Source organism: Candoia aspera, chromosome 3 (assembly GCF_035149785.1).
Source record: "Candoia aspera isolate rCanAsp1 chromosome 3, rCanAsp1.hap2, whole genome shotgun sequence".
NCBI lineage: Eukaryota > Metazoa > Chordata > Lepidosauria > Squamata > Boidae > Candoia > Candoia aspera.
The window spans coordinates 164,153,742-164,181,560 of NC_086155.1; the positions used below are offsets into that span (position 1 = coordinate 164,153,742).

The window sequence follows — 27,819 nt, forward strand, 5'->3', positions numbered from 1 at the left end:
CAGAGGAACTAGGGACCAAATTGCCAATATCCGCTGGATAATGGAAAAAGCCAGGGAGTTTCAGAAAAACATCTATTTCTGTTTTATTGACTATTCTAAAGCCTTTGACTGTGTGGACCATAACAAATTGTGGCAAGTTCTTAGCGGTATGGGGATACCAAGTCATCTTGTATGCCTCCTGAAGAATCTGTATAACGACCAAGTAGCAACAGTAAGAAAAGACCACGGAACAACGGACTGGTTTAAGATTGGGAAAGGAGTACGGCAGGGTTGTATACTCTCACCCTACCTATTCAACTTGTACGCAGAACACATCATGAGACATGCTGGGCTTGAGGAATCCAAGGCTGGAGTTAAAATCGCTGGAAGAAACATTAACAATCTCAGATATGCAGATGATACCACTTTGATGGCTGAAAGCGAAGAGGAACTGAGGAGCCTTATGATGAAGGTGAAAGAAGAAAGTGCAAAAGCTGGCTTGCAACTAAACCTCAAAAAAACCAAGATTATGGCAACCAGCTTGATCGATAACTGGCAAATAGAGGGAGAAAATGTAGAAGCAGTGAAAGACTTTGTATTTCTAGGTGCAAAGATTACTGCAGATGCTGACTGCAGTCAGGAAATCAGAAGACGCTTAATCCTTGGGAGAAGAGCAATGACAAATCTCGATCAAATAGTTAAGAGCAGAGACATCACACTGACAACAAAGGTCTGCATTGTTAAAGCAATGGTGTTCCCCATAGTAACATATGGCTGCGAGAGCTGGACCATAAGGAAGGCTGAGAGAAGGAAGATAGATGCTTTTGAACTGTGGTGTTGGAGGAAAAATCTGAGAGTGCCTTGGACTGCCAGAAGATCAAACCAGTCCATCCTCCAGGAAATAAAGCCAGACTGCTCACTTGAGGGAATGATATTCAAGGCAAAACTGAAATACTTTGGCCACAGAATGAGAAGATAGGACACCCTGGAAAAGATGCTGATGCTAGGAAGAGTGGAGGGCAAAAGGAAGAGGGGCCGACCAAGGGCAAGATGGATGGATGATATTCTAGAGGTGACGGACTCATCCCTGGGGGAGCTGGGGGTGTTGACGACCGACAGGAAGCTCTGGCGTGGGCTGGTCCATGAAGTCACGAAGAGTCGGAAGCGACTGAATGAATAAACAACAACAATCACTAAAGTCAATGTCTACCTTTTCTTTTAAAAGATAAAGCTAACAAGAGTCAGTAGTGCTACACCAGTGTTTCTCAACCTTGGGAACTTCAAGCTGTGTGGACTTCAACACCCAGAATTCTGGGAGTTAAAGTCCACACAGCTTGAAACTGCCAAGGTTGAGAAACACTGCTCTTACACAGACATTCTACACATATGAAACATGACATGGGGCAACTTTCAAGTTAGAGTATTTCATAGCAAAATACCATTATTTTCCTTTAAAAAAAAATGATGGCAAGCACATGCGTGAATAATGAATGTTGAACGTGTCTAATACTTTCATTAAGTGAAAGTCTAATACTTTCACTTAAATCCATATTTAAAATATAGAGGATTAGAATTTTTTGTGTCTTCTAACAGAATCTCTGCTTCTTTGATTCATATGCTTATTATTCAAGAATTCTACAATATGTTGCATCCCACAATTCTACAATATGTTGCATTCCTATTGTAATACACAAGATCCTAGGTATAAGCCATGATCTAGACCTGAAAAACAGACAGGAATAAGTGTAAATGGCATCAGATGTATGCAATGGCCTTACTCTGATGTTTTTGTGTTCAATGGTCCTTTAACTTTTCACATCAAGAGTACATTGGAAGGGTGGAAAACAGACAATAATACAAAAGTCATCAAGACTTCCGGTCCTTCATCCCTACATGTGCTAAAACATAATTCCAAGTTATGGTTTGCTTTCGTTTTTGTTTAAACTTTTAGCAACAAACAACACATCTGTAGCCATGATTTGAATTTGTTAACAAATATCACTTTGTTTATCTGTTCCTTGGTCAGGATCATTTCTGGTTTCAAACATCTGAAGTTGGTTTTACAAATTTATGTATGTATGTATGTATGTATGTATGTATATTTCAAATTTCTGTCACTGCCCATCTCCCCCAAAGGGGGACAAATTTTGTGCTATTTTGTGACCAAAATTATTCCTGTATTCAAGTGATACATACTGCTGTAGAACTGAACATGTGAGCTAGGCAAAGGCCCCTCTCTTCTATACATTTGCACTGTGTAATTAACTGACAACTACCTGTGGCGCCGTTCACCACTCCTCACATGTTGAAATTTATATATGAACATGTTACTGAAAGTAGAAGAGCACTCACTTTGGCTTTTCCCCCAAATTTCTCCAACAGTATTCTTTCCATGTTTCAAATTCATTCATCTTCACTTTAGATTCTTCTAAAGTCAGCTCTTCAGGGTAGCCCAGATCAGGAAACAGGCTTCATAGAAAGGCTAGAACTATACTTTATTGAGTAAGGCTATAATATATAGACTGAGATAGGCTATAATCTTGCAAGCCTGATTGTGCTTTACTTCCCCACCCTTGTCATGTTCACTGTTTCAATGTAGTTTATACATCGTAACGTTTCACATGCCATGGCGCTAATGCGCATTTCTGCTTGGGAGGGAGCTGCTGTGAAACCTTGTACCAAGCTCTGTATCTGAATTCATTACAATGGAATGTGTTTGGGTTATGTTATCTGTTCAAGGCCTTTTCCCGCAGACCATTAGAAACCATGAGGAGCACCTGAGATTGTGAACTTGAGAAGATTCTACAGGGGGAGGGATTTCATTTGCACTGAGGGTTTTTAGTTTGAATTTGGCACGCTTTCATCATTCTCAGCTTTCTCTGTGATCCTGCATACTATTCTTTAATAAATCAGATATCTTTGAATTCCTGCTCATGAGTCTGATGGCGTTTTAGAATAGGCAGCCATTACAACCTTCTTATATTATGAATCAGCGAAGAGCTTCCTGGAGTATCCTCTGAGTACTATCACATTTCCCAGGACTTAAGGAGTGTTTTGGCCTTCTTCGCTTATATAACAGTTCTTGCCTATTTCCCTCAAGATCATCTCCCTGATTCTCTACACAAAGTTTGGAGTAGACATAAAAATAGTTTACGTGTCAGACCACATTTATCCCCAAAAATTTCCAAACCCAACAAAGAGTATTTCACATATGGGAAAGAACCAGTTACTCACTGTAGTTGAAACTATGGTTCTTTGAGTGGGTTGTTACTGAATTCACTCCCAAAGCTTTTGAATGGAAGATATACCAATATTTGTCCCATTCCCAGTACTTTGAGACTTAGTGGGTCTAGGCTCAATGAGTCAACTTCTAAATCATAAGTCAACAAGAAGAAGCTAGCTTGTAAGTAAGTTTGAGTTCTCCCTTCTCTTCTAAATATAAATATTAGTAACAACTCCTCCATCCTGACCCCCAAAGAAATGCATTCTCACTGCATTTGTAAATTATGCTGTATAGTTTGTCCTCTATGTACAGGAACTGTAATAAACAACCTTACTTGTCTTCCTGTTATTCAGACTTCAAAAAACTTTTTGGGAAGTAAATATTGGGAAGCAATATTGCAACACTTTTCTTAACAGTATTTTTTAAAAAATAGATTTTTTTTAAAAAATATTATTTTTAATTTTTCAGAAAAACACAAGAATGCCTCAGAAAAAGTCCCCCCCCCCACATACACACATTTTATAGCTTTTTGTTGCAGCTATCTCTAGCTAAAAGTCCAGACTATGTGCAGTGTGGATCCCAGCCACAATCCTCTCAGTCAGACTCTGCTTTTTAAGGGAATTACCTATGTTAAGCCATAGAACAAGTAATTCTTAATTATGGATTTTCTTGCCAACTAATCCATGAAATGATGATTATAGCTATTTTCAAGCGTAAACTGAATGCCTGAAGAGAGCTTTCAACAACATGGGAATGTTTGTACAACTTTCTATTTATGCAAGTATTTAGGATATAGTTGTGAAATATTAAGCACCATGTTTCTGTTGTTATTTCTACTGTTTTATCATACTCTTGTTGATTTTGACTTATTGGAGATAGTACAAAATTAGGAATAAATACAAAAACATTTAGCCCTTGAGAACTGAAACTTAGAAAGCTAGTCTTTTAACATAAAGTTCTGGATAAGCATTTTAAACACTATCCTTTTTATGGACCCATGAAGATGAAGGGTAAACAGAGGGGACAGATTCATATAGAGATCTTTTTCTATATAAAAGTCTTTGAAAAATTAATTTACCTTCTTATCTTCAATTCCATAGATATATAGTTTTAGTGCTAAAATTTTTAGATTTATCTCAGAATATATAAGTGAAAAAAGTTTCAGAAGAGAAAGAAGGAGAATGCCACTTCTAATTAATGTTTGCTTCAATCAACCTTATTTAAAGCATTAGTTAAAATTACTGGTACTAGACACAATGCATAAGGAGAAAAGCCCTCTAGTCACAAAAGTCACCTTTGGCTTCTGAAATTGGAATCTTCCTATGGGCACTTTGAAGCTTATAGCCAAGAAGTTAATTACAAGTCAAGATTAAATTAATATTATAACAATAACAATAAAATCAAATCTTCTCCTCACATTAGAAATTACTCCAAACTCCCAGTATTACAGAGAGCTTTCAAATTATGCACCTGCATATTTAAACTCAGTAACCAGCAGCTAGGGCATTAAACGCATGCCTTTGGAGAAAGTGAATATACATGACTTATACATCCATTATGAAAAATTCCAATAACTAGGGATAATCTCTCTGGAAATTGCTTATGCTGATTACACATTTCATACACTACTAAAACATATGACCATCCAAAAACTGTAATAACAAAATCAGGCAATGGCCAGAAACAGAATGATGCATTACTGAATGAATTCAAAAAAGGCACTGTGAATGTGCATGCTAATCAGTAGGGTGAGGATTTCTATAACCTAACAATGCTAAAAATATGCAAGCATTTATGACCTTAAAACTGTTTAAATATGACCAATTAAACCAAAAAAATGACTTTTAGAGCAAAAATATGACTTTACAATTTTTCTGAAATTAGCACCCAATTTTTAAAAATCTGTGCTTACACACATATTAAAAGGTTTATTCTTCTTCACTTCCAGTGCAGAAGTGCTAGTACTGAAGGAATCAAATGAACATTTTGAGAGTGAAATGGTCATCCCTGGATTAGTTTTCATTAACAGCAGTATTGCATTGGATGACCACAGGCATCTTGAGATTATCAAACTCAAAACTCCTTCTGTTGTCCACCAGTATGTTCTTGTATCTGGAGAAACTCCGTTTGACATCACAAGAGGTTATAGGAACAAATCTGGAAAAAAAAAATCATCTGGAGAAAATTCTGGCTCGAAGTCTTCAAATTTTGATTCCAGTCCATTTAGAATGTTATTTTGCAGTGTTGAATAACCCAGATTAGATTGCAGCACTCTTTGCAGTTTATCACTAATTTTTTCAGCCATTTTCCTCTTTGTTTGCTTTAAATCACTCTCAGTTTGTTTTACAATGTTCAGTGCATCACGAAGTTCCATTCCTACAGTTTCAAGGCTGGTGATTGCTCTTGATAATCCACTGAAGTTAGATCCTATGTATGCTAAGTTTCCAGCCAAGGTTTCAGAAAAGGAATCTTGCACAATCTCGATGGAGGAAGATTCACAACAATCAAATTCTTTAACTATCCGCTGCAAGGAAGCATAATTTGTGAAATAATACATAGCTGCATCCAGCCATGTCCCCCAATGTGTCACAGCAGTTTGGGGAGGGAGAGACAAAGTAGGAGCAATTTCTTTGAACTTTTGTACTCGACGTAGAGCTTTAATGAACATTTTTTCCCCATTTGAAATTATCTTATCCACATCAGGATAGTTGCTTGAATCTCTTCGGCCACTCTGTGTAAACCATGTGCAAGGCATGTGATACGGATCATTTTTGGATAAAGAAGTTTAAGTCCCTTGGCTGCTTTAGTCATGTATGGAGTGGCATCTGTTACAAAGAGAAAGATATTTCCCCTTTTTACACCATCCGGCCAGAGTACTTTGACAGAATTGTTGAAGAGCATAGCAATAGTAGAATTGTTACTTTTTGTAGAGTTTCACATGTTAGAAGAAATACTTCACCAAGCTTGTCACATTTCAGAGTGCTAATAACATTGGCTAGATATCTTCCATTTACATCACTTGTTTCATCTACTGAAACCCATATCTTATTGTTGTCAACAGCAGATCTTATCTTTTCTAACACATTTTCATAGCAGGCAGAGATGTAATTTTTCCTTACAGTTGATTCATTTGGAATCGGGTGACTTGTGTACTCCAAAAAGTGCCTGGGGCTACCAGTACCTAATTTCCTTAAGGGGATATTTGAAGTAACCATCATTGTACAGAGATCCTTACAAAATTCTGACTGGGTATTTGATGAACCTGCAGTTGAAGAAGAAGCTCTCTCGAAAAGGAGACGTTGCCTGTTCTCAGTGAAGGTAAATCTTGCTAAACAACTCTTATGTTTCATGGTGTCACAATGTTGTTGAATATTAAAACACTTTTGGGCCGATACCTTAACTTCACATGATTTACAAAACAAAATATCACCATTGCTACTAAAATCTGCTCCTCAAATTCTTGAACAAGATGCCGTAATTTCACACTCGCTGAACATCTACTTTTAGGCATGCTGAAATCAGATTGCAGCCCTCATGTGATTCCACCACCTCAAACACACACACACCTGAGTTGGGGAGCAAATGAGAAAAAGAAAAAAAAAAAGGCAAATTCTCACTCTTTTTTTCAGGCCTGGTCAGGGCCATAAATGTGTTACTGTATTTTATCTTCTAATAAGCCGCGACAAAATACGAATGATTTGGCAGCTTACAAGCTCATCAGGGTATGTGTGAGTACGTGTTGTGTTTTGAAGGTCTATCAGGTGGATATCTGTGTGTTGCCTTTGTGTATGTGTGTTTCTGCTCTCCCCTGGTGTCTGTATGTATCTGTGAACTGGGAAGCACAAAATACTCTGTTAATCTGTTTTGCTCTGGGTCACATCACCTGGAAGGAAATGGGAGGAAGAAGATTGAGAATGGAGCAGTCAGTAGCATTTGAAACCACCACGTGACTGCTGGTCACATGGGGATGTATGGGGAGAGTTTCTTTCTTTGCAACCCCAGGCAGATCTAGCCCATTTTCAAAGCCACTGTTTCTTTTCCCCTGCCATACCAAATTTGGTTCTGTTGTTTTCAAAAACCTACCCTGCTGAAAGACAGAGCCCCTTTCCACAATTTATTTCCAACAATCCAGAGGACTGGAAAAAATAAAAAGGATCTTATCATGACATGTGCTATAACTGAGAATATAAAATGGAGGCCCTTGTCTTTTCATGGGCTTATCTACGGAAAGCTATGCAAGTTCTAAGTAAAATTAACAGACATAAAGTGTAAGTTTATTTCCTATGGTACTTTAATGCAGGGGATATTGAAAATTTGAGCAAAACATAATAAAAGGTATAGTCAAATCCTTATATAATAGAGGGAAATCTTCAAAGATAACGTTTTTATGCTTTATAATAAAAACAGACACCTTCTTATTCCCTGCAATGATCCTTAGCAGGGAATTGGAGAACAGACTTCATTACATTGCATCGATCTTACTAAACAAAGGGTTCTGAGTATATTGATCTAACCCAGCTAAACCTTGAACGGTTTGCCTGATCATGCATAATATACAGTTCTTGAGAACTCAAAAACAAAACATTAACAAAAAACAGCACAACTATTTTTGTTTGGATCCTTAAAAACACATTTTTGTTATTAACACATATCATTAATAACCAGCTTGGGGGAGTTCAAACAAATCCCCTAGATTTGTCTTGCAAAATGTTGCTTTTCTAGGAAATTTGTCCAATGACAACTAGAATTTAATTCTATCTAATAACATGTGCAAATGATAATATTATGTATATTTTATGTTACTTATCTTTTGTGGAAGATAATTTCAAACAAAAATAAAACTTCACAAAAGTACTGCTCAAAAAGTCTAAAGCAATCCATGCTGCAGCCACACAGAACTTTTTCTTTTCATCAGATTTCATCTGGATGAACACATTTCTCCTTTTTTCACTCACCTAATATTGGACTTTGTAACATATCCTTCCAAGTTCCAATGTTTTCAAGCATTGCTTTTGTTATTTTTCTGAATCATGAGCTAAAACTTCCTTTGAATCAAAGTTAAATTTTGGCAACTTTATGGAAAGTAATTTATTTTTGGCAATGATACAGAAGTGGCTTATCACTTCTAGAATATTTCTTTTAACTTCTCAATTTAGCCTGTAGGCTTGGCTTGCTCATTCATTCATTCATTCATTCCATACTTAAATACTGCTGATTTCAACAAATTGTTACACAAATATAACACATTCACAGTGATGAAATATAAAACATCTATGGTAACAGGACTCCAACGAATTAAAACATTCACAGTAGGTTAAAAATAAATTATTAAAACATTTAAGAAATGAAGCAATAACAAAAAATGGCATCTATACACTAGGGAAAAGTCCTATAGAAGAGCTCCATCATTAGTTGCTTCCCTGTCATCAAGGAGAAAGCAAGCCTGATGTTCCAGAAGATCAACAGTGCAAGAAAAAAGCAGCACTTCTTTGAAAGAGATCCTAAAAGACATTGGACGAAGGGCATCAGCACTTTTCTCTCAAGGTATCTTCTTGGCCAGGAATTGTTAATTCTGGCTAGAGAATATGGTCCTGGGGATACTAGATGCCAAGCCACAAAGGGATTTGTAAGTAGGAAGCATCACTTTAAATGATACACGGGAAACAACTGGGAACTAGCATCACCTCCAGTTGCTGATTCAGCAAGAGCCATGCTCAAAGACTCTAGAAGGACACCCAATTCATGGACCAGCTCTTCTAAAAGGAGTACTTCTCTGTTTAAGAGATAACACTAAAGGCATAGGGGAGCCCTTATGTATCAACAGTAATTCCATCTTATTAGGGTTTAACTTCAGCAAGTTCTGCCCCATCCACGCCCTTTCAGAAACTGGGAAAGGACCTCTATGGCATCTCCAGTCTTGCTCAAAGTGGTGATATAAAGCTAGGTATCATCAGCATATTGATGATAGTGCACACCAAACTGGAGAATGACCTCTCCCAGTGGCTTCATGTAAATGTTAAAGAGAAGAAAGAGAACCAAGTGAATGGCACAAGGGTGACCTCTCCTCCGTCATGACTATCAATTGCAATTGCCCATAGAGAAGAACAGATCCATACAAGACAGTGCTCCCAATCTTTAATTCCTGCAGGTGGTCCAGAAGATACCAGGATTGATGGTACCAAAGGTCACTGAGAGATCTAACAGAAGTTGGAGGGATGAGCCCCTTGCCCATTCAAAGGTCATCCACTAGAATAGCGAGTGCCATCTCAGTCCCATTTCTAGGTCTTAAACCTGATTGAAAGGAGTCTACATAACCTGTTTTGTCTACGGCCCTTTGTAGCTGAGCTGTCACCACTGTCTCAACAACTTTTCCCAAAAAGGGAAGGATGGAGACCAGGTAGTGGTTGTGGTCAAGAGTAACAGGATTCATACAGCCTGTTTCAGAAGGGGACACACCACAGCCTCTTTCAAGGCCACTAGCAGTACATCATCCTGAAGAGTAGTTTCCTCTGGATCTCCCCACTGGACTTCCAAAGAAGCCAGGAAGAACATGGGTCAATGCCACAGGTGTTGGAGATCGTACAGAAATTACTCCTTGTAGAGTACTTCCTTGGAGATCACAGGCCAGAAAGAATTCCAGTTAATACAATCAAGACATTGCCCTTCTCATCACATAGGACTCTCCAAAGGGAGTCAAGACTCAAGTGAATGTGAGAGACTTTGTCAGCAAAATGCTGTCAGAAGCTGTGTGTGTGTCCATGCTGTTGTGTTTTCTCCCTAAAAGGAAGTCTGCCACCCTATAAAAAGCTGCTAGGTAGCAGACTAGCATTTGTCTCCCTTATCACCGCAGTGTAGGCCTGAACATAGGCACATACCCCTGCTTGGTCAGATACAACTTTCATCTTATTTCATCGAAGTGTCAGTCATCTCTTCTGCTGCTTCATCTCCTGCAGTTACTTGGTGAACTAGGGTGTTAAACAGGATCAGCCAGTGGAAAGAGGCTGCTTGGGTGCAATTTTGTCAAGAACCCTGGTAGCCTTTTGTCACCAGTGATAACCTGGCTCTTGACAAAACTGTTTGCCAGTTCAATGAAAATGCTCTAAGCACCCATCAGAATTTATAATGTACCAACAAAACAGGGACTTTGGGCTCAATCTCTCCTCCTCTACCAACACTGACTGAAACCAAACCCAGAAAAGATCACCACCACAGTACCATGACTCCCACTCCCACTCTCCTAAGCCACCTCAGAAGGATACCATGATTACTGGTGTTGAGGGCTGCTGAGAGATCAAGGAAGGCCAGGGTCACTGCACTACCCCCATCCTGAACCTGCCAAAGGTCATTCACAAGCATGACCAAAGCCTTGTCAGTGCTATGACCCAGAATCAGATTAGGGTACTTTTTATTAAAACAATGTATGCACATCATATGGTAATACAAAAAAAGTCTTTGTTCATTGATAGCATAGGAATGACGAAATGACTGACTAAATAAATAAACAGTTATTATCTCTATCATCATTTTCTATTCTGTCTTTCTCTGAGGCTGAAATGGTTTGAATCAATACACATACTAGAGCTACACCAAAATGAGTGTCATCATTCATAAGAATAAACTGCAGATTAGTCAAAGCGGAATGGCATAAAATATTTTAACATAGTATTATTTCATTTAATACATTACGTTTTAAGCTTCCACTAGAATTAATATTCTTCTGTATTATAATGTTCTATACTGTAAGTTATTTCAAGAATCTATTCAATGGGAAGTTTTAGTCATTTTTATGTCATTGTAACATTAAAAGATGACAACTCAACAAAAGAATTCATTGTAAATCTAAATAATACAACTGAAACTACAATTATATACACAAAGTTAAAACCAAGAGTTTTATGTAGAAATCTCACAAACACCTACCCTTTTAATATGAATTTTGTACGTTAATGCTTGAAAAATCTATTTTTCAGATAAATTGTTTACTTTTGTCATGTTCATCATTTCAATGTTCTGTTAACATCGTAACGTTTCTCATGTCAAACCTGACAAACCTCTAATCCGTGTATTACATGCTTGCACGTTTGCTGGTATTTTCCATTTCTGCTGTGTTCTTTATCTTGCTACTTCGGAATGTATGTTTGGGTTAGTACTCTTTTCAAGGTTAGTTTCCCAGGCACATGTAACGGTTGCTAGCACCTGGGAGGGGGGTGGTCGCTAACGAGCATTGGGGGCGGGACTGGTTCGGACGCAAGGCTTTTAAGTTTGTATTTGGCGCGCTTTTGCTCATTCTCAGCTTTCTCTGTATTTGCATACTATTCCTTTAATAAATCAGTTATCTTTAAGCCCTGGCTTGTGAGACTGAGTATTTGGGATTAGGCAACCATTACATAAAGCTGAGAATCATTTATATCATCTTCCGCTAGCCCCATCCAAGTTTTGGGTAAAGGGGAGCGCTAGCGATGACAGAACCTCAACTGCGCGAGAGTGATGGGAGCGAAGAAGAGCCGAACTCGACAAAGACCCTGGTAGCTCCGAGTTCTCGAGCCCAAAGGGCAGCACGTCGAGATAAGCGGGATGCCCAATTGGATGATCTATTGTTGGCGGTGCAGGGTGCTACAAGGGGTGAACCCCAACCCGAGGTGGAAGCAAGAACGGGGAGGGAATCACCACAGCCATCCTGGGAACATGAAATCCCCTTATCACCGAGGGTGGTAGTGACCACTGGACCCTTAGAAGAACCTGTCACCCCTGCCCGCATGAAAGCAATAGAGGATAAAATGGACATTATAGTGGCCCTCCTGAAAGATATCCCCAGAGGGTCGGAGTCCCTGCGAGAAGATTGGGAGGAAGACCCCACCCAACTGACTAACCCGGGAGAGAGGTCCTCGTCACTCAGGGGAAGAAGTAGGACTCGGACTTTCCGACAATCGAGGGGAAAGGAGTCGAGAGCGACCAGGGATCGGCCACCACCGGGGGCTCGACGTGTGTTGACATTTGCGGAACCATCACAGCCGGCGGAGCCGATAAGAACCCTTCCACCGTTTGGGGTAAAGTTCGATGGCGACCCTACCAAGCTATCTTTTTTCATTACTAATGCTAGACATTATATGGAAGATTGGGGGCGATGTTTTCGTTCGGAGCAGGGTAAAATTAATATTATTGCCAACAAGCTAAAGGGGCGGGCAGCGGATTGGTATGTGCAGTTATGCCAAACAGAAGCTACGGAGTTAGAGGACTTTGATGAGTTTCTGTGGGCACTAAAACAGCATTTTGAAGACCCCTTGGCCCAAGAGAGAGCGAAAAGGGCACTGAAAAAACTTTATCAGGGAACCCTCTCCGTCGCAGACTACGCTTTGGAATTTAAAGCCCTGGCGGGAAAGGTGGAGGATTGGTCCCAGTCAACTTTAGTGGAAATGTTTAAACAAGGACTGGAGACGGAAGTCCTCCGGTGGGCTTTGTGTCGGGACGATCCCAAAACGTTGTATGGGTGGATACAGTTGGCGGGCAGCGCAGAAAACGCTCTAGAAACGTTCGCCCATAGCAAGGAACTGAAGCAAGGCAGAGCAAGTAAAGGGGCTCGTGCCATGGGATTTTCAAGCCGCCCTAAAACGAAAAGTTGGGAGGAAGAAAGAGAACGACAATTTGCGAAAGGTCAATGCCTGAGATGCAGGAAGGAAGGGCATCGTGCCACTTCGTGCCCAAAACGCAGACCTGAGGAACGGCCAGGGAAGTCGTCGGGAAAATCGCCATCATTGCCGTGAAAGATGAGGGCTGCCTGCGCAGAAACCGACCCTTCAGACATCCCATTTGGGGAAGAGGAGGAGGAATTACAGTTCGACCAGCCGGCGGGAAAAGGCTACCACCTGCTCTGAAGGGCGCCGTTGGGCAGGTGGAAGAAACAGGGCGCGATCATGATTCGGTGAGTGGGAATTTTCCTACACTGACTGTCAAATTGAAATTGGGATCTAGAACCAAAACTGTGGAAGTCTGGGCTATGCTAGATTCGGGTTGTTCACGTTCGCTAATGCACCCCGATCTCGTAGCTGCCTTAGAACTTCCCATGTTCCCTTTGCAACAGCCAATGATCTTCACGCAATTGGACGGAACTATGGCTGGGGGAAAAGCGGTTACCCACTCCACAGGACTGGTGGCCTTGCAAATGGGTACCCATTGGGAAAAATTACCTTTTGTCATAGCTCCTGTGGGGGGTCCTTTAGTCAGTTTGGGAATGCCTTGGTTTGTACAACAAAACCCTTTTATCAACTGGCTGCACAGAACTGTAACATTTGCTGATGGATTTTATAAAGCACCAGAAAAAGATTTATTGGAGGACATTGAGGGTGGACGGGTGGCTACCACCACTGTACAAACACTTGAACCCCTTGAAGGACTGCCTAAGCAATACCAAGATTTCGCAGATGTGTTTGGAGAAAAGGAAGCTGATCGCTTACCGCCTCACCGAAAGACAGACTGTGCCATTGAATTTCTGCCCAATGCAAAATTACCTCACCCAAAAATCTATGCCATGTCTCCTAAAGACCTGGCTACACTGAGGGAATTCATTGACAAAAACCTAGCTAGGGGTTTCATTGAGCCAGCAAACTCCCCGGTGGGGGCACCTGTTCTCTTTAGACCAAAAAAGGATGGCTCTTTGAGATTATGTACCGATTTCCGCGGGCTAAATGCAGTATCAAAATTAAATAAATATCCTCTGCCCATCATCAAAGATATGTTATCACATCTGGCCAGAGGCAAAATCTTCTCGAAATTAGATTTATGGGAAGCTTACTTTCGTATTCACATAAGGGAAGGGGATGAGTGGAAAACAGCGTTTAACTGTCCTCTCGGGGCTTTCCAATACAAAGTGTTGCCTTTTGGTTTGTCAGGGGCACCTGGGGTTTTTATGCAACTAATCAATGAGGTCTTGCATGACCACCTATTTAAAGGGGTATTAGTGTATTTGGATGATGTATTGATTTATACTGAAACCATGGCAGAACATATTCACTTAGTCCGACAAGTGCTTGCTAAACTGAGAAAAGCTGAGTTGTATGCAAAACTGTCTAAATGTGCCTTCCATCAATCACAAATTGATTACCTGGGATATAGAATCTCAGCAAAAGGCATTGAAATGGATTCTGCCAAGGTTGAAGCCATTGTGGCATGGGAACCTCCCCGTACCAGGCGTCAATTACAAAGTTTCCTTGGATTCGCCAACTTCTATAGGGCATTTGCCCAAAATTTTGCTGAAATTGCCCTTCCCCTTACTGAACTACTAAAAACTAAAGCTCAGGGGGATACGCGGCGCTCAAAGAACCCAGGCGCGCTCCTTAAATGGACCCCAGCCTGCCAACAAGCGTTTGATGCGCTCAAACAGATTTTCACCACTGAACCTATTTTGCAGCATCCTGACCCAACTAAGCCTTTCGTAGTGCAGGTTGATGCCTCCGACCTCTCCATCGGAGCAATTCTGCTTCAAGCAGACCAATCTGGCACTTTAAAACCCTGTGCTTACCTCTCTCGCAAGTTCACAGAAACGGAGAGACGGTGGCATGTATGGGAGAAAGAGGCGTTTGCTGTCAAGACAGCCCTGGAAACCTGGGGTCACGTATTAGAAGGGGCTTCCCACCCTTTCGAAGTGTGGACTGATCATAAGAACCTTGAGGCATTAAGCACAAGTCGAAAACTCAGCCCCAAACAACTTCGATGGGCTGAATTTTTTAGTCGCTTTGATTTCACACTCAAATTTATACCAGGCAAGAAAAACTTTTTAGCAGATGCTTTATCACGCAGGCCCCAAGATGCTGGCCCTGGGCCAACTGTGCAGGGTACTGTGTGGACTGAAAAGCAATTGAGTTTGGCAGCTGTAACACGCAGTCAGACGCAAGCACAACAAGCTCAACGCCAAACCGCTCCGCCTCCCTCCCGTCCGGCACGTTTGCCAATTCCATCAGACTTGAAACAACAGTTGCTTTTCCACTTGAAATCTGACACTTGGTTACAGGCAAATTTAAACACTGTAACTTTCACTGAGGACTTTGCCTGGCGAAACGATCGTCTGTATGTACCCGAGGCTTTACGAAAGACGATCCTCCACCGCTGCCATGATGATAAGGTGGCTGGACATTTCGGCTACCTCAAAACCCTCCATCTCATCAGACGTCAATTCTGGTGGCCAACTCTTCTGAAAGACCTTAAAGCTTATGTGGCTGCTTGCCCTGTGTGTGCAACAACCAAGTGCAAAACTGGCAAGCCTCAAGGCTTTCTGCAACCTGTGGCAACCCCTTCCTACCCATGGCAGGACATATCTATGGATTTTATTGTCAACCTGCCACCCAGTCAACGAAAAACAGTCATTTGGGTGGTCAAGGACTTTTTCTCTAAACAAGCGCATTTTATCCCATGCACTTCTATTCCCACCGCACAACAGCTGGCACGCCTATTCCTTGTACACATGTACCGCCTTCACGGAGTCCCCGCCCGTTTGGTGAGTGACAGGGGCTCACAATTTACGTCACAATTTTGGCGGGCATTTTTGAAATTGACTGGCACCAAACAAGCCCTCTCCACCGCGTGGCATCCGGAGACGGATGGATCTACTGAGGCTGTTAATTCAACACTAGAACAATATTTGCGGGCATTCGTCAATTATCAACAAGACAACTGGGTGGACCTTCTCCCATTTGCTGAAGTTGCCTATAACAACGCAGTGCATCAAAGCACTGGACAAGTTCCTTTTAAAACTGTCTTTGGGCGTGAGTTTGTCCCAATACCCGAACTCCCGCATCCGCAATCACTGCCTGCCTCTCTCACTGACTGGGCAGAGACTCTAAAAGACTCATGGCAAAACATTCAACAAGCCCTTCATCATGCCCAATCCACCTATAAAAAACATGCAGACGCCAGACGCTCCCCCCAACCTACATTTGCTGTCGGGGATAAAGTCTATCTATCCACAAAATTCATCAAATCACCACAACCTTCGAAAAAACTTGGTCCTAAATTTGTTGGTCCTTTCCCTATTATTGCACAAATTAATCCTGTGACGTTCAAACTTGATCTACCCCATAATCTTAAACGTTGGAATCCTGTTTTCCATTGCAGCTTACTCAAACCGTACCTACAGTCGGATCGCTGACATCCCCAACCAACCCCACCACCTCCCATCATGATCGATGACCAACAACACTTCGAAGTCAGGGAAATCCTTGACTCCCGCCGCCAGCGCTCCACCTTGCAATATCTTGTTCGTTGGAAACATTTCCCTCATCCTGAATGGGTTTCTGCTCACGACATTCGCTCCCCTGACCTAGTTGCCCGTTTTCATTCTGCCTATCCGGCCAAGCCGGCTCCTTAGCATTTTTTTTAGGAGGGCGATATGTCATGTTCATCATTTCAATGTTCTGTTAACATCGTAACGTTTCTCATGTCAAACCTGACAAACCTCTAATTCGTGTATTACATGCTTGCACGTTTGCTGGTATTTTCCATTTCTGCTGTGTTCTTTATCTTGCTACTTCGGAATGTATGTTTGGGTTAGTATTCTTTTCAAGGTTAGTTTCCCAGGCGCATGTAACGGTTGCTAGCACCTGGGAGGGGGGTGGTTGCTAACGAGCATTGGGGGCGGGACTGGTTCGGACGCAAGGCTTTTAAGTTTGTATTTGGCGCGCTTTTGCTCATTCTCAGCTTTCTCTGTATTTGCATACTATTCCTTTAATAAATCAGTTATCTTTAAGCCCTGGCTTGTGAGACTGAGTATTTGGGATTAGGCAACCATTACAACTTTTAAATTCTATAGCTGGCTGGGGAATTCTGGGAGTTCAAGTCTATACAGCTTAAAGTTGTCAAGGTTGGAGAACATTGCTCTACTGCATACTTGAGGAGCAATTTTACTGTTATTTCCCTGTCTGCAAAAAGAAAAAAAAATGTCCTATTTTTTAAAATATAAATCAATATACATATGCAGATATATAATATCTGTATAATAGTTACATTATAATATAAATCAATACATATGCAGATATATAATATCTGTATAATAGTTACATTATAATATAAATCAATACATATGCAGATATATAATATCTGTATAATAGTTATATTATAATATAAGTCAATATACAATTACAGCAATAAGAAATAAGCAATTTAAATAGTTTAAATCATCACAAAAATAATCAACTTTTTCATTTCTGAATTCTTATTTCCTGAATAACCATCTAAATTATCTTGTTGCTCAACAATTGATATACACTGGTGTATAATCATATAAAACATTTATACAAGCAGCAAGCAAAATTTTGTTGGCTCCCTATATGCAAGAATACTAAGCAACAACACACAATTGAAGCTAAAGGAACAAAAAGCATGACTTATTTAAGTCAAGACACATTTCTGCATCAGTTGGAAACTGAAAATCTACATTGCTTGGTGTATAGCTGTAAATATTAATAAACTGGTAACTAAACACACTGCCAAGGCCAAAGAGTTAGAAGGCATAAAAGAATACAAAAAATACATACAAGTTCTAAGAATGCTGTTGGCATAATATATAATGAAACTGTAAACCAGGGTTTCTCAATCAGGTTTCCATGGAATCCTAGGGTTCCGCGAGAAGTCACTAAGGGTTCCCTGGGAGATCACAATTTATTTTTAAAATTATTTCAAATTCAGGCAACTTCACATTAAAGAGGTAAGTTTCATTCTTTATTTTTAATTTAAGAACACTGTTAATGCATATATACAGGCCTACACATGAAATGAATATAACTATTTTGTTACCTGTGGCCTATATTTGAGCCTGAATGTAGAGGGGTTCCCTGAGGCCTGAAAACATATTTCAAAGGTTCCTCCAAGGTCAAAAGGTTAAGAAAGGCTGCTGTAAGCTGATAAAGGCCTCAGCTTCAATGCAAATGTCCATTTTTATGAAAAATACACAACACAATTACACTACAATTAAAAAAAAAATCAAACTACAATATAGGAAGATTTAACCCTAATTTGTTCTTTTGAAAACTCATGTATACCTTCCAGACACTGAAATTGGCACTGTACCCGATTCACTATCATATGCCATTCAGAAGTGCCAGTTTTATTCGGTGGAGCTGGCAGCCTTAAGGAAACCATCAGTGGCATTTGCAAATTCTGGTTCCTTCCATGAGAACGATGAAAGCAGTGTTGCAGCATCATACCATAAGCTCTGTCTCTCTCATCTCCATTGCCCTCCTGGAGATGTCTCTGGAAATGGTCTCAAGATTTATGAATGCTATTTTTTGACAACACCAATAGTTTCTCAATTTACCAATGGTTTTTCAATTTATATAATCTTTTTAAAAAAATTCACACCAAACTAATTTGATATAAAGCAGTTTGGGAGTTACTAATCATTAGCTGTTTTCCTGCATCATGGTAAATCAGAAGCGTGAATAATTCTTTCTTGCAATAGAAAACAAATGTAGATCTAAATAGAGTAACCATGGTGGCCACTGAAGCTAATGCAAAATTTAAAGTATATATTCTTGGGATGTTGTGATGTTCAGCTCTGTAAAGTTGAAATTGTGAATTTCTTCTATCTTTAATAGTTTTAGAAGAATCATTTAGAATTCCCAGCCTTGCATATGAATGTAAATATTAACTAAATAATGCAGAATTGGTATCTGTAATCAGAATACTTTTGTATACTATCCGTTTATGTTCAAATAGCCATGCCTGATTCCATGCCATACTAAAAATGTGATAACAACCTGAAGAAGGTTGCCAGGGGTGGGGGGCGCACATTTTCACTTTGAGTAACATTCCTTTCCCAAATATGGAGATCAGTTAGATGCTAAGCATACCAGAAAGCTTACCAGTCAAACACCAAAGATAAAGTTGTCTGCAATACTTCAGAGACATGATAACCATTTTTATAACGTTGAATTCATTCCTTTTTCTTTTTAATATTTTAGGCAACTCCAAATGTTACCATTAAAAAAAAATCACCATATTTTTCTAGTCATTTTCTATCTGCCACTTTCATATATACATTGTTTTGTATATTTAATGGATTTATACCCAGCTCACTTACAGAAAAAAAGTATACAATTGGGAAAACAAAAAACACAGAAAGAATAAAATTATCAGAAAAGATGAAAAATAAAACAGGTCATAATCATCAGCAGAAGGCTTTTTTATCCCAGAATAAAGTCCCACTGGTTCTGCTAATCGAAGGCCCTGAAATAGTTGGTGGGACAAATCAGCAGCAGCCTTGGATCCATGGCTCTACAGCTACCTCATAATTCAGCAAGAACAACTATCTTTTAGCACCTGGAGACTGCAGTTTATTTCTAAATGTTTCTGCTGGCCAAAGGCCATAATGTGCAAAGTTATAACAGAATTTTGGGGTGAGATTTTTTTGTTCCTGCTGGAGGATGGCTCTGTTTGTTTGTTTTGAAAAACCTCATCTTCAGTTTTTCAGTTTCCTACAGCATATTAGTGTAAAATTTGTTCTTTGCGTTTTGTCACTAAATTTCAGTGGTGCAGCAGCAATTGAGAGGAAGTCATATGGCTGCAGAAAAAAAAGGGGGGGGGGAATCAGGTTGATAATTTATACCAGCCTTGAGCTGGTATAAGCAATATTCCTTCTACTCAAACCAACAGAAGATGTGGGTGCTTTTTTGATTCCACACCCTATCCCTGTTCCATATAAAGTTCTATCCCTTTAGAGACGACGTTAAGATACCACTTAATTGCACTTCCTGCTCTGCTCACATTTGTTAATAGTAAGCTCCAACTAGAAAACAGTTCGCTATCTGCCTGCTTTAGACAATATGTTCCCTCTTGGCTTTCATCTATGTTTCCCTGCCTGCTAAAGCCATCTATAAAACCTGCCCAAGCATTTCTCCACAGTTCTCATCATGTGTTGCTGAAATTTGGATTTGTGTCTGTAGATAAAAATCAAGGAAAAAAATAGTATAAAAGAATATTGGGCAATGTTTATTATTTTTCCAGTATTATTAGGGGAATAAAAGATTTGGGTGGATACTAGAAAAACTAAATGTTTTTTTTAAAAGTTTTATTCAATAGAAATAATAATTCCTTATTATTATTTTCAATATTTTTCTTCATATAAAAACATGCAGCCAGTGATATTCAGACAAATATTTCTGTCTGAATACTAGGACTCCACAAAATCCTTTAGAGAAGCTCTTATCTGAAGCCGTTGTTCAAAGTGTCTGTCTGCCACCTCCTCTCAAAGGCTTGGCGTGACTGTTTCAACAGCTCCCATGTGCACAAATAGCACTCATGTTAAGATTGCTTGTGAGTTGGCCAAATAGCTTTCACAGTCTTACTGGAAACACTTTTTGTTGCTTATTACAACATTTCTTGTCATTTAACTTTTATGACTCCCTATTAGTCAGGTACCAACTCTTTTCCGTAGTACATGGTTGAACTCTTGTTCTCTCTCAGATTGGGAACATTCATACTTTTCTTTATAGAAAACCAAAACGTTTATTAAAACAAAAGTGCTCCAGTTTTATGAGCACTCTTTTGGATGAAGATCATATGCAGTACCCTGCTGGATCAGACTCCTGGCCCATCTAGTCCAGCAGTCTGTTCTCACAAGGAACCCCATAAGTCTCCCAGCAGATGGCCTTCAGAGGCAGTGCCACTGCAATCAAAGCTAATAGCCATGATACCCATGACTTCCCTGAATTGTTCCAACTTTTTGAAGCTAGCTAATCTGGATGCAAGTTTCACTAAACATGGCACACGCATATCAGTCTTTTATGAAAGCCACTTTGGAACATTTTTTATCCTAGAAAGTAACTTAGAAATATTCATTTGAAAAGTATATTGTTAATCATTTTTCTTCTGCCAACATTTTATGCACTTGGCTGATCAAAACCCGGTGGTGACAATAGGCAACAAAGAAATCCCTTTTTATATTATAAAGGTAAAGGTTTCCCTTGACATTAAGTCCAGTCGTATCCGACTCTAGGGGAAGGTGCTCATTGCCGTTTCAAAGCCAAAGAGCCAGCGTTTGTCCGTAGACACTTCCGTGGTCATGTGGCCAGCATGACAGTCACGGAACACCGTTACCCGCCCGCCGAAGCGGTACCTATTAATCTACTCACATTTGCATGTTTTCGAACTGCTAGGTTGGCAGGAGCTGGGACTAGCAACGGGAGCTCACCCCGTCATGCGGATTCGAACCGCCGACCTTCCGATCGGCAAGCTCAGCAGCTCAGCGGTTTAACCTGCAGCGCCACCGCATCCCTTTTTATATTATACATTTACTTAAAAAAACCTCATTTTTGTAGAATGAATTGTTGAAATAAGTTAAAATACAGGCAATAAAAAGAAAACAAAAGTAACTACAGAAATAAACATAAATATAGAAATATAGAAAAAATCATTTTCCCCTGAATTTTGCAATGCAGTTCTCATCTTTTAAAGAATGTGGATAGAAATTCATACCTTAGGAGAAATGCATATACAAATCTATGCATATGAAAAAAACTGGCAAGGAAATTCATATAATGGGAAAAATGCAAGAAAAGGTATGTGCAAATTGCCAGGTATACAAAAATACATTTGAATTTTCTTATGACATTAACTGTGCTGGCCTAAGGCAGTAGTAAAAATTAATTTGACTTATGACATTAAAAATTATGCAGAGTTGATTTGGAATGAACTTATATTTGAAAAATGAAAATGAAAGTTCCCTCCCGAAAAATAGTAAGAAAGAAAAAAATCCTAATTTACAGATATTAAGAAATAACCTGTATTAGAAAAATATTGTAATAATACATTTTCAAAAATACACATCAGTTTAAATAGAACCCACGAGTTTCAAAAAAATACTTGGGGAAAAAAACAGATAAAATGTGCATTTTCCCTTATTGTTCCTAACATATTATGACTTTGAACAAACTGAATTTCAAGTAGATGCAGGATCTGCTGAGAAAACTGTAGCAATGGCAAGGTTCATATGGGAATGCAGGAATGTGAGAAGACATTCAAAAGAAGATATAGAACTATTTTGTACTGAAAAACTTGTTTTAACATAAAATTTTGCACTTTGAAGAGAAACAATGAGTTTTGCCTGCCTTAAATTTCAAAAGCAAGAGAAACAAATGAAAAATGTATAGGTAGTTTATTAGTCTCTTTCCACAGTCACTGTATTTTACTGCTAGCTAAGAGGATAATTAAATCTCCACCCTTTTGACAAACTGTCAGTTTAGTAGGAAATCTTTACACTGTGTCAACATCTGTAGAAAATCCATAACAATAAAAGTGCAAAATTCAAATCTCACATTGATGCAAATCTGAATAAGCTCCAAGAATATCAATGAATACATAGAATTGTTTGTCAGGCCCCGGAACACTTCCCGCACCCCCAAATAGTGGCTATACACAAAATATATTTAACTTCTGTTGTCACATGTATCTAGTTTAATAACCAGAAAATGGACTTTAGACAACAATAGTACTTCAAAATGACAGTGTAATTAAATTCTAAGTCAAAGCCATCCAATGATAGCTTGTACATTTATTAAACCAGCAAATGATATGCTTTCAAGCATGTCGGTACTTTCCTGAGAATTAACCATTAAAATAATTTGACTAAGGAGTTACAGTGGGAAAAAATTGATGCCCCAGGAAGTTTGTCAAGTAGTTCCCACTAATCCACAGAGCGTGGTGATTCATTCTGAAGCAAAACAAACACTGCCTTTGAATACTGATTTTTTGAATATATTGAATATTGAACATTTCAAATTAGTTGTTGCCTCATATATATAGTCAGTAAAGTGCTAAATGTTTATATGCAAGTTTCTGGACTTTCAGGCCAAGCAACCTATTGATCCAATTACTTCAGGCTAGCTTGTAGTAATGAATTGTAGATAGATCATACTTTTATTTTTAACATTAAGATTCTAATGTATGTGATATCTACACTGACATAAAGCCATTATTATCAAAACAATGCAATCTAGTGCCCTTCAGATATTTTGGGCTTCCATAGTGGTAGTAATTCTTGGGACTTCAAGTCCCAATACATTCCAGCATATGGTTTGGGAAAGGCTGTTAAAAATTAACAGATAGGCATTAAGTAAAAGCAGAGCACATGAAATCTGTCAACAACCAAAGTGCTAATGGTATTTACATGAAAAGAAGACTGCTGTTTTCCCCAAATAATTTATTTTTACAATTGGAAAGTCTTTGATTTTTGGACAAAAGGGGAATGGAGACCATTTTTTTCTAACTACTCTTGAAGGGGAGGGGCAATGGTTTATCGAATTCAGGGTTGTCTTCCTTTGCAATAAATACAGTATTTGAAAAGAATTGTAAGTGAAACCTTTGAAAGTTTCAGAAATACTCATTTTGGAGCATGGGTGTCGAAGAAAGAAAAGGAGGTACCTTACCTTCAACTATGGTTAAAGCCAGCATCTCAGTTAATGACCAGTACAAGAATAATGCTTTGTTAGTGTTCCTGATCAGAATGTATTGTAGATTTACATCTGATTAAAATCCCAAGCATGCAGTAGATGTACCTGAACATATTCCTAAACCACAGTTACTAACTAAACCACAGTTTAATACTATGAGCCTCAGTGTCTACCTTCCCCACCTCTCATCAGCCTATGAGATTTTTTATTCACTACAGGCTAGGGTCACACCTAAACTTTCAACTGTAGTTAATCCTAATATGATATGATGAAAAAGTGTCATAAACTATGGCTTGCAGAGTCATAAACATATGGTTTAAACTAATGTTTTCTTCATTATTGTCTCTGATAAGCTAGCATACAAGGATTCAAAATCTTTATAACCATTCCAGAAAAGGATTTGATTTTACCTGATTTTTTTCTTAATCTAATTTTTTGGGACCTCCCTCTTCTCTCTCAGGGCTGGGTGGGCTGAAAGGCATCTGCCATGGATAGAAGTGGGCAGGAAAATCCATTCTCACCATATCTATTATATGCACGCTGTATCAAATTAACTGAGACTATTCTTAAGTGATATATAACGAAGACCATAACTCCTTAACATTTCATCCTTTATGCATATACAATTGCTTTATTTATTTATTTATCCATCCATCCAATTTGTCCCCGCCCATCTTGTCCCTTCGGGGGACTCTGGGTGGTTTACTGTTATTTCCAATTACCTTTCTTCTTCAATAATCACCACTAGAAGTTGAGTAAGAGAACTTGATGCTTTGTTTTAGGCTACAAATTTCTCACAAAAAGATGTGCATTCAAGTGAACAAGGGGGAAAAAAAGGAGTAGAAACATTTAAAGGTGAAGGTTATTGAAGTTTTGTGTTTTTTTATGGAGAGAAAAAATATTCATCAATAAAATTAGTCACATGTAAGTGTAAAAGAAATCAGTCACAAACATTCTGTTTAAAACAGTTAGGAATTCCTATTTTTGCTAATGTGATGGACTTATAGCCCCTAAATATAGAACTGGTTTAGGAATATGATTTGTATTGTTCATTTATGTTTACTTATTTATTTTATCTATATACAAAAGACACACAATAAGACAAAACTACAGTTACTGTTTTTTGCAAAATATTTGATGTCACTATTTTCAAAAGTAACGACTTCTAAACAAAATATATGAAATATACTTGTCTGTTTTAAATGAAACACTAAAGTACTTTATTAAGTCAGGTTTTTAATAACGTAAAATGATTTGGGAATCAATTATTGTTATAAAATATTAAAAATATAACTGCAAGAAGATTCTGCTGAGGAGAATATTTTAAACACAGAGAAAGCTTTTGTTTCAAGGATCAATTTGATTTGCAGCCTCATTTAAACAATCTTTTCCATTTATTTAATTCTTGATCTATGCAGCCATATTTATATTGGAGTGAAATAATGGAATAAATCAAATTAGTTTTTCTTTAAGATAAATTTGGAACTCATTGAAACCAATCTTCTTGATCAGCATCGTAATTTTTAAATTAGCTACAAAGTAATTTCAATGACATTCACAGGTATAAAACATAAAATTAATATGCTTTCTTACTCCAACACCCTTTACTGATAATTAAAATTGCAGCCAAACATACAGATGTGTATAAGTAAATATGAATATTATCGAGCACAAAGAATTAACAAATATACTTCTTAATAAAAGCAGAAGTGATTGTATTAGCCATAAGAACACCGACACTGATGTTGCAGCAATACTTTTACTATACCAATTTAAGCACTGTAAACTATCATACAAACTTTTTAACTTCTCCAGAACTATTCATCAGACCAATACAGAAACTAAAACAGAGAAATGACTGATTTTGAACCTTGAATACTGCTCCTCAAATAACAGAAATAAATCAGACACCAATTTAAATTTTGAAGATCATGGAGTTAGTGGAGAATGTTATGATTGTCCATGTCTTTCTACACAGACAGATTTAATACTGTAGGTTCATATTTGTATTCTCGTCCTCTCCTGCATATGAGAAAAGTATAAACAAGGTTTTGCTTTTTAAAAAAAAAAAGGATATATATAAAAAAAATCTTTTGTAAACTATGTGACAACAGTAAATGTTATGCTACTTTTGCAAACCTTTTGCAGCCAAAAACATGAAAAAAAATTACTTTAGGTTCAAGGTCTAAAACCACGTTCAGGGGAAGAAAAGCACTAAGGACACTGTGCTTCTCTTGAAGTAATATTTTAAATCCAAATGTAGAATTTGCTTAACATGTGCAGAAGCACTCAATATAGTATTCACAAAAAGCTTTCAAAATTCACAAAACATCTATCCCAGAGAAAAGACATGCAAGGAAGAAGGAATTACACTATCTTGACTTTCTATAGATGCTCTGTCTGCCACATGGCAGGCAAATCTGCTTCTGATGTAGTAGTGGAACTTATTTTGAAACATAATATTCTTTTTCTGATAAATAAGTAATTTCAGTTTATGGAAACTCACAGACTTGAGAACAATCTTTATTAAACAAAAACACTTTATCTAGTGGATTAACCAAGGAATATTCGAATAAACCTCTCTGGCAATGAAGTCTCTGCAGAGTACAAAAAAATAAACTAAAGCAGTTTATAGATACTAACATAATTCAAGGTTATGTCAATGGTACAAGATCCTAAGTTATTCTTATGGTCCATCATTCGTAAAGTACCATCCATCTATACCAAATCCAGAGCTCAGAGAGGAACTGAGCATGTAACTGAAGAAAAAAAGAGGTTCCCACGATATTTAAGGAATTTAACCCTGACTCTACTTTATGTACAAGATAGAGTAAGAAACTAAATGTCATGTTCAACAATACCATTCAGAAGAGGCTGTCCCTTGTTTACTCCCTTGGATATGACTGCATTGTAAATGTCTTCAGGAAATCCAGTCTTGCATAATGTGCCTTCTTCACAAGTTGCTTTTATAGGTACCTGAAATGCAAGACAAAATTTATGTAATACTTGCAACTGAGAAACATTCAACTTGGCATAAACCCTGATTTTGCTACTATCTTATACAAACAGCTTCTTTGTTTCCAAATGGCTGCAATTAGAATTCCAGGGGCAAAGGGTTAATCTTTCTGATAACTGGAATGGAAGAAACAAATCCCACTTGCCTAGTAAGATCTAAATAATATACAATCTTAATTTGTTAACCCACTGAATATTTCAACTAAAACAGCCATTTGGTCTGAAATAGAATTGTGGGAGAGAGCAATCATATTCCTGCAAATAGAACTAAACCTTATACAAAATGAAGTTTCTCTGTTACAGACTATGATACATTTGTGAGATTTAACAACCAATTCAAAAGATGATAACTAAGAACATTAATACATTTTTGGGTCTATCTCTTCAACTCAGCCTTTATCTACATAAACACAGAAATATAATTTGTTGGTCTATCTAAACGTCAAATATGTCATTAAGAAAGCATGTTGTCTTCTGCTCATGCCTCATAAAACATTTGTCATAATAAAGGAAGGCTAAATAAAATATCTGCCTTACCAGAACGGAAAACTGATTTACATTTCACATAGTTAATTTGGCTAAACTGAAACACTATTTTTTTTCTCCATATTGAGGAAAATGTGTTTATCCATGAATCAAGAACCAGATTCACCTCAAGAGAGCAATCAATAAAATAGTAGTTTATGTCTATCTACCACAGCCTTAGTTTTAATTAATAAGCCGTACCTGAGAGAGATTTCTGTTTCTTTCATGAAGGCAAACCTTTTTAAAAAGAGAGTTTCTATTTGTCATGGTTAATAGTGGCAGATTAACATCTGCTTCCATCTTAGGCTCCTGTAGATTACATTGGCAAACAGCAGCACCAAACAATTTGTAAGTGGCAAATGATCCCTAAGTTATAAAGCTAATTATTGGGTCTATTTCTTAAAAAGAAGGGTGGAAGCAACAAATAGGGTCACCACCCAGAAGGAGAAGCACAGGGAGTACTTTAGGCCCAAATGCTATCACTTTCCATAAATTAATAAGCTAAACATGGAGGGACATGATAGCCTCTTGAACTTCTTTTGAAACAGATAAATCCTAGGTGGGCAGCTGTGTGGATAACAAGATTTTAACACACCTACACTTATGTGCATAGGAATCAGTCAATTTCTTCCAGCACACCATTTC

The 27,819-nt window shown here is 38.3% G+C and overlaps 1 protein-coding gene across 1 annotated transcript in view; it reads right to left on the bottom strand.

Moving 5' to 3' along the window:
* Nucleotides 1-27,819, bottom strand: part of CDH2 (cadherin 2) — a 146,714-nt gene that overhangs the window by 101,465 nt on the left and 17,430 nt on the right. Inside the window, exon 2 of the mRNA XM_063299220.1 lies at nt 26,496-26,610. Within this exon, the coding sequence (XP_063155290.1) occupies nt 26,496-26,610 (115 nt within the window). The remainder of the gene's footprint in view (nt 1-26,495; nt 26,611-27,819) is intronic.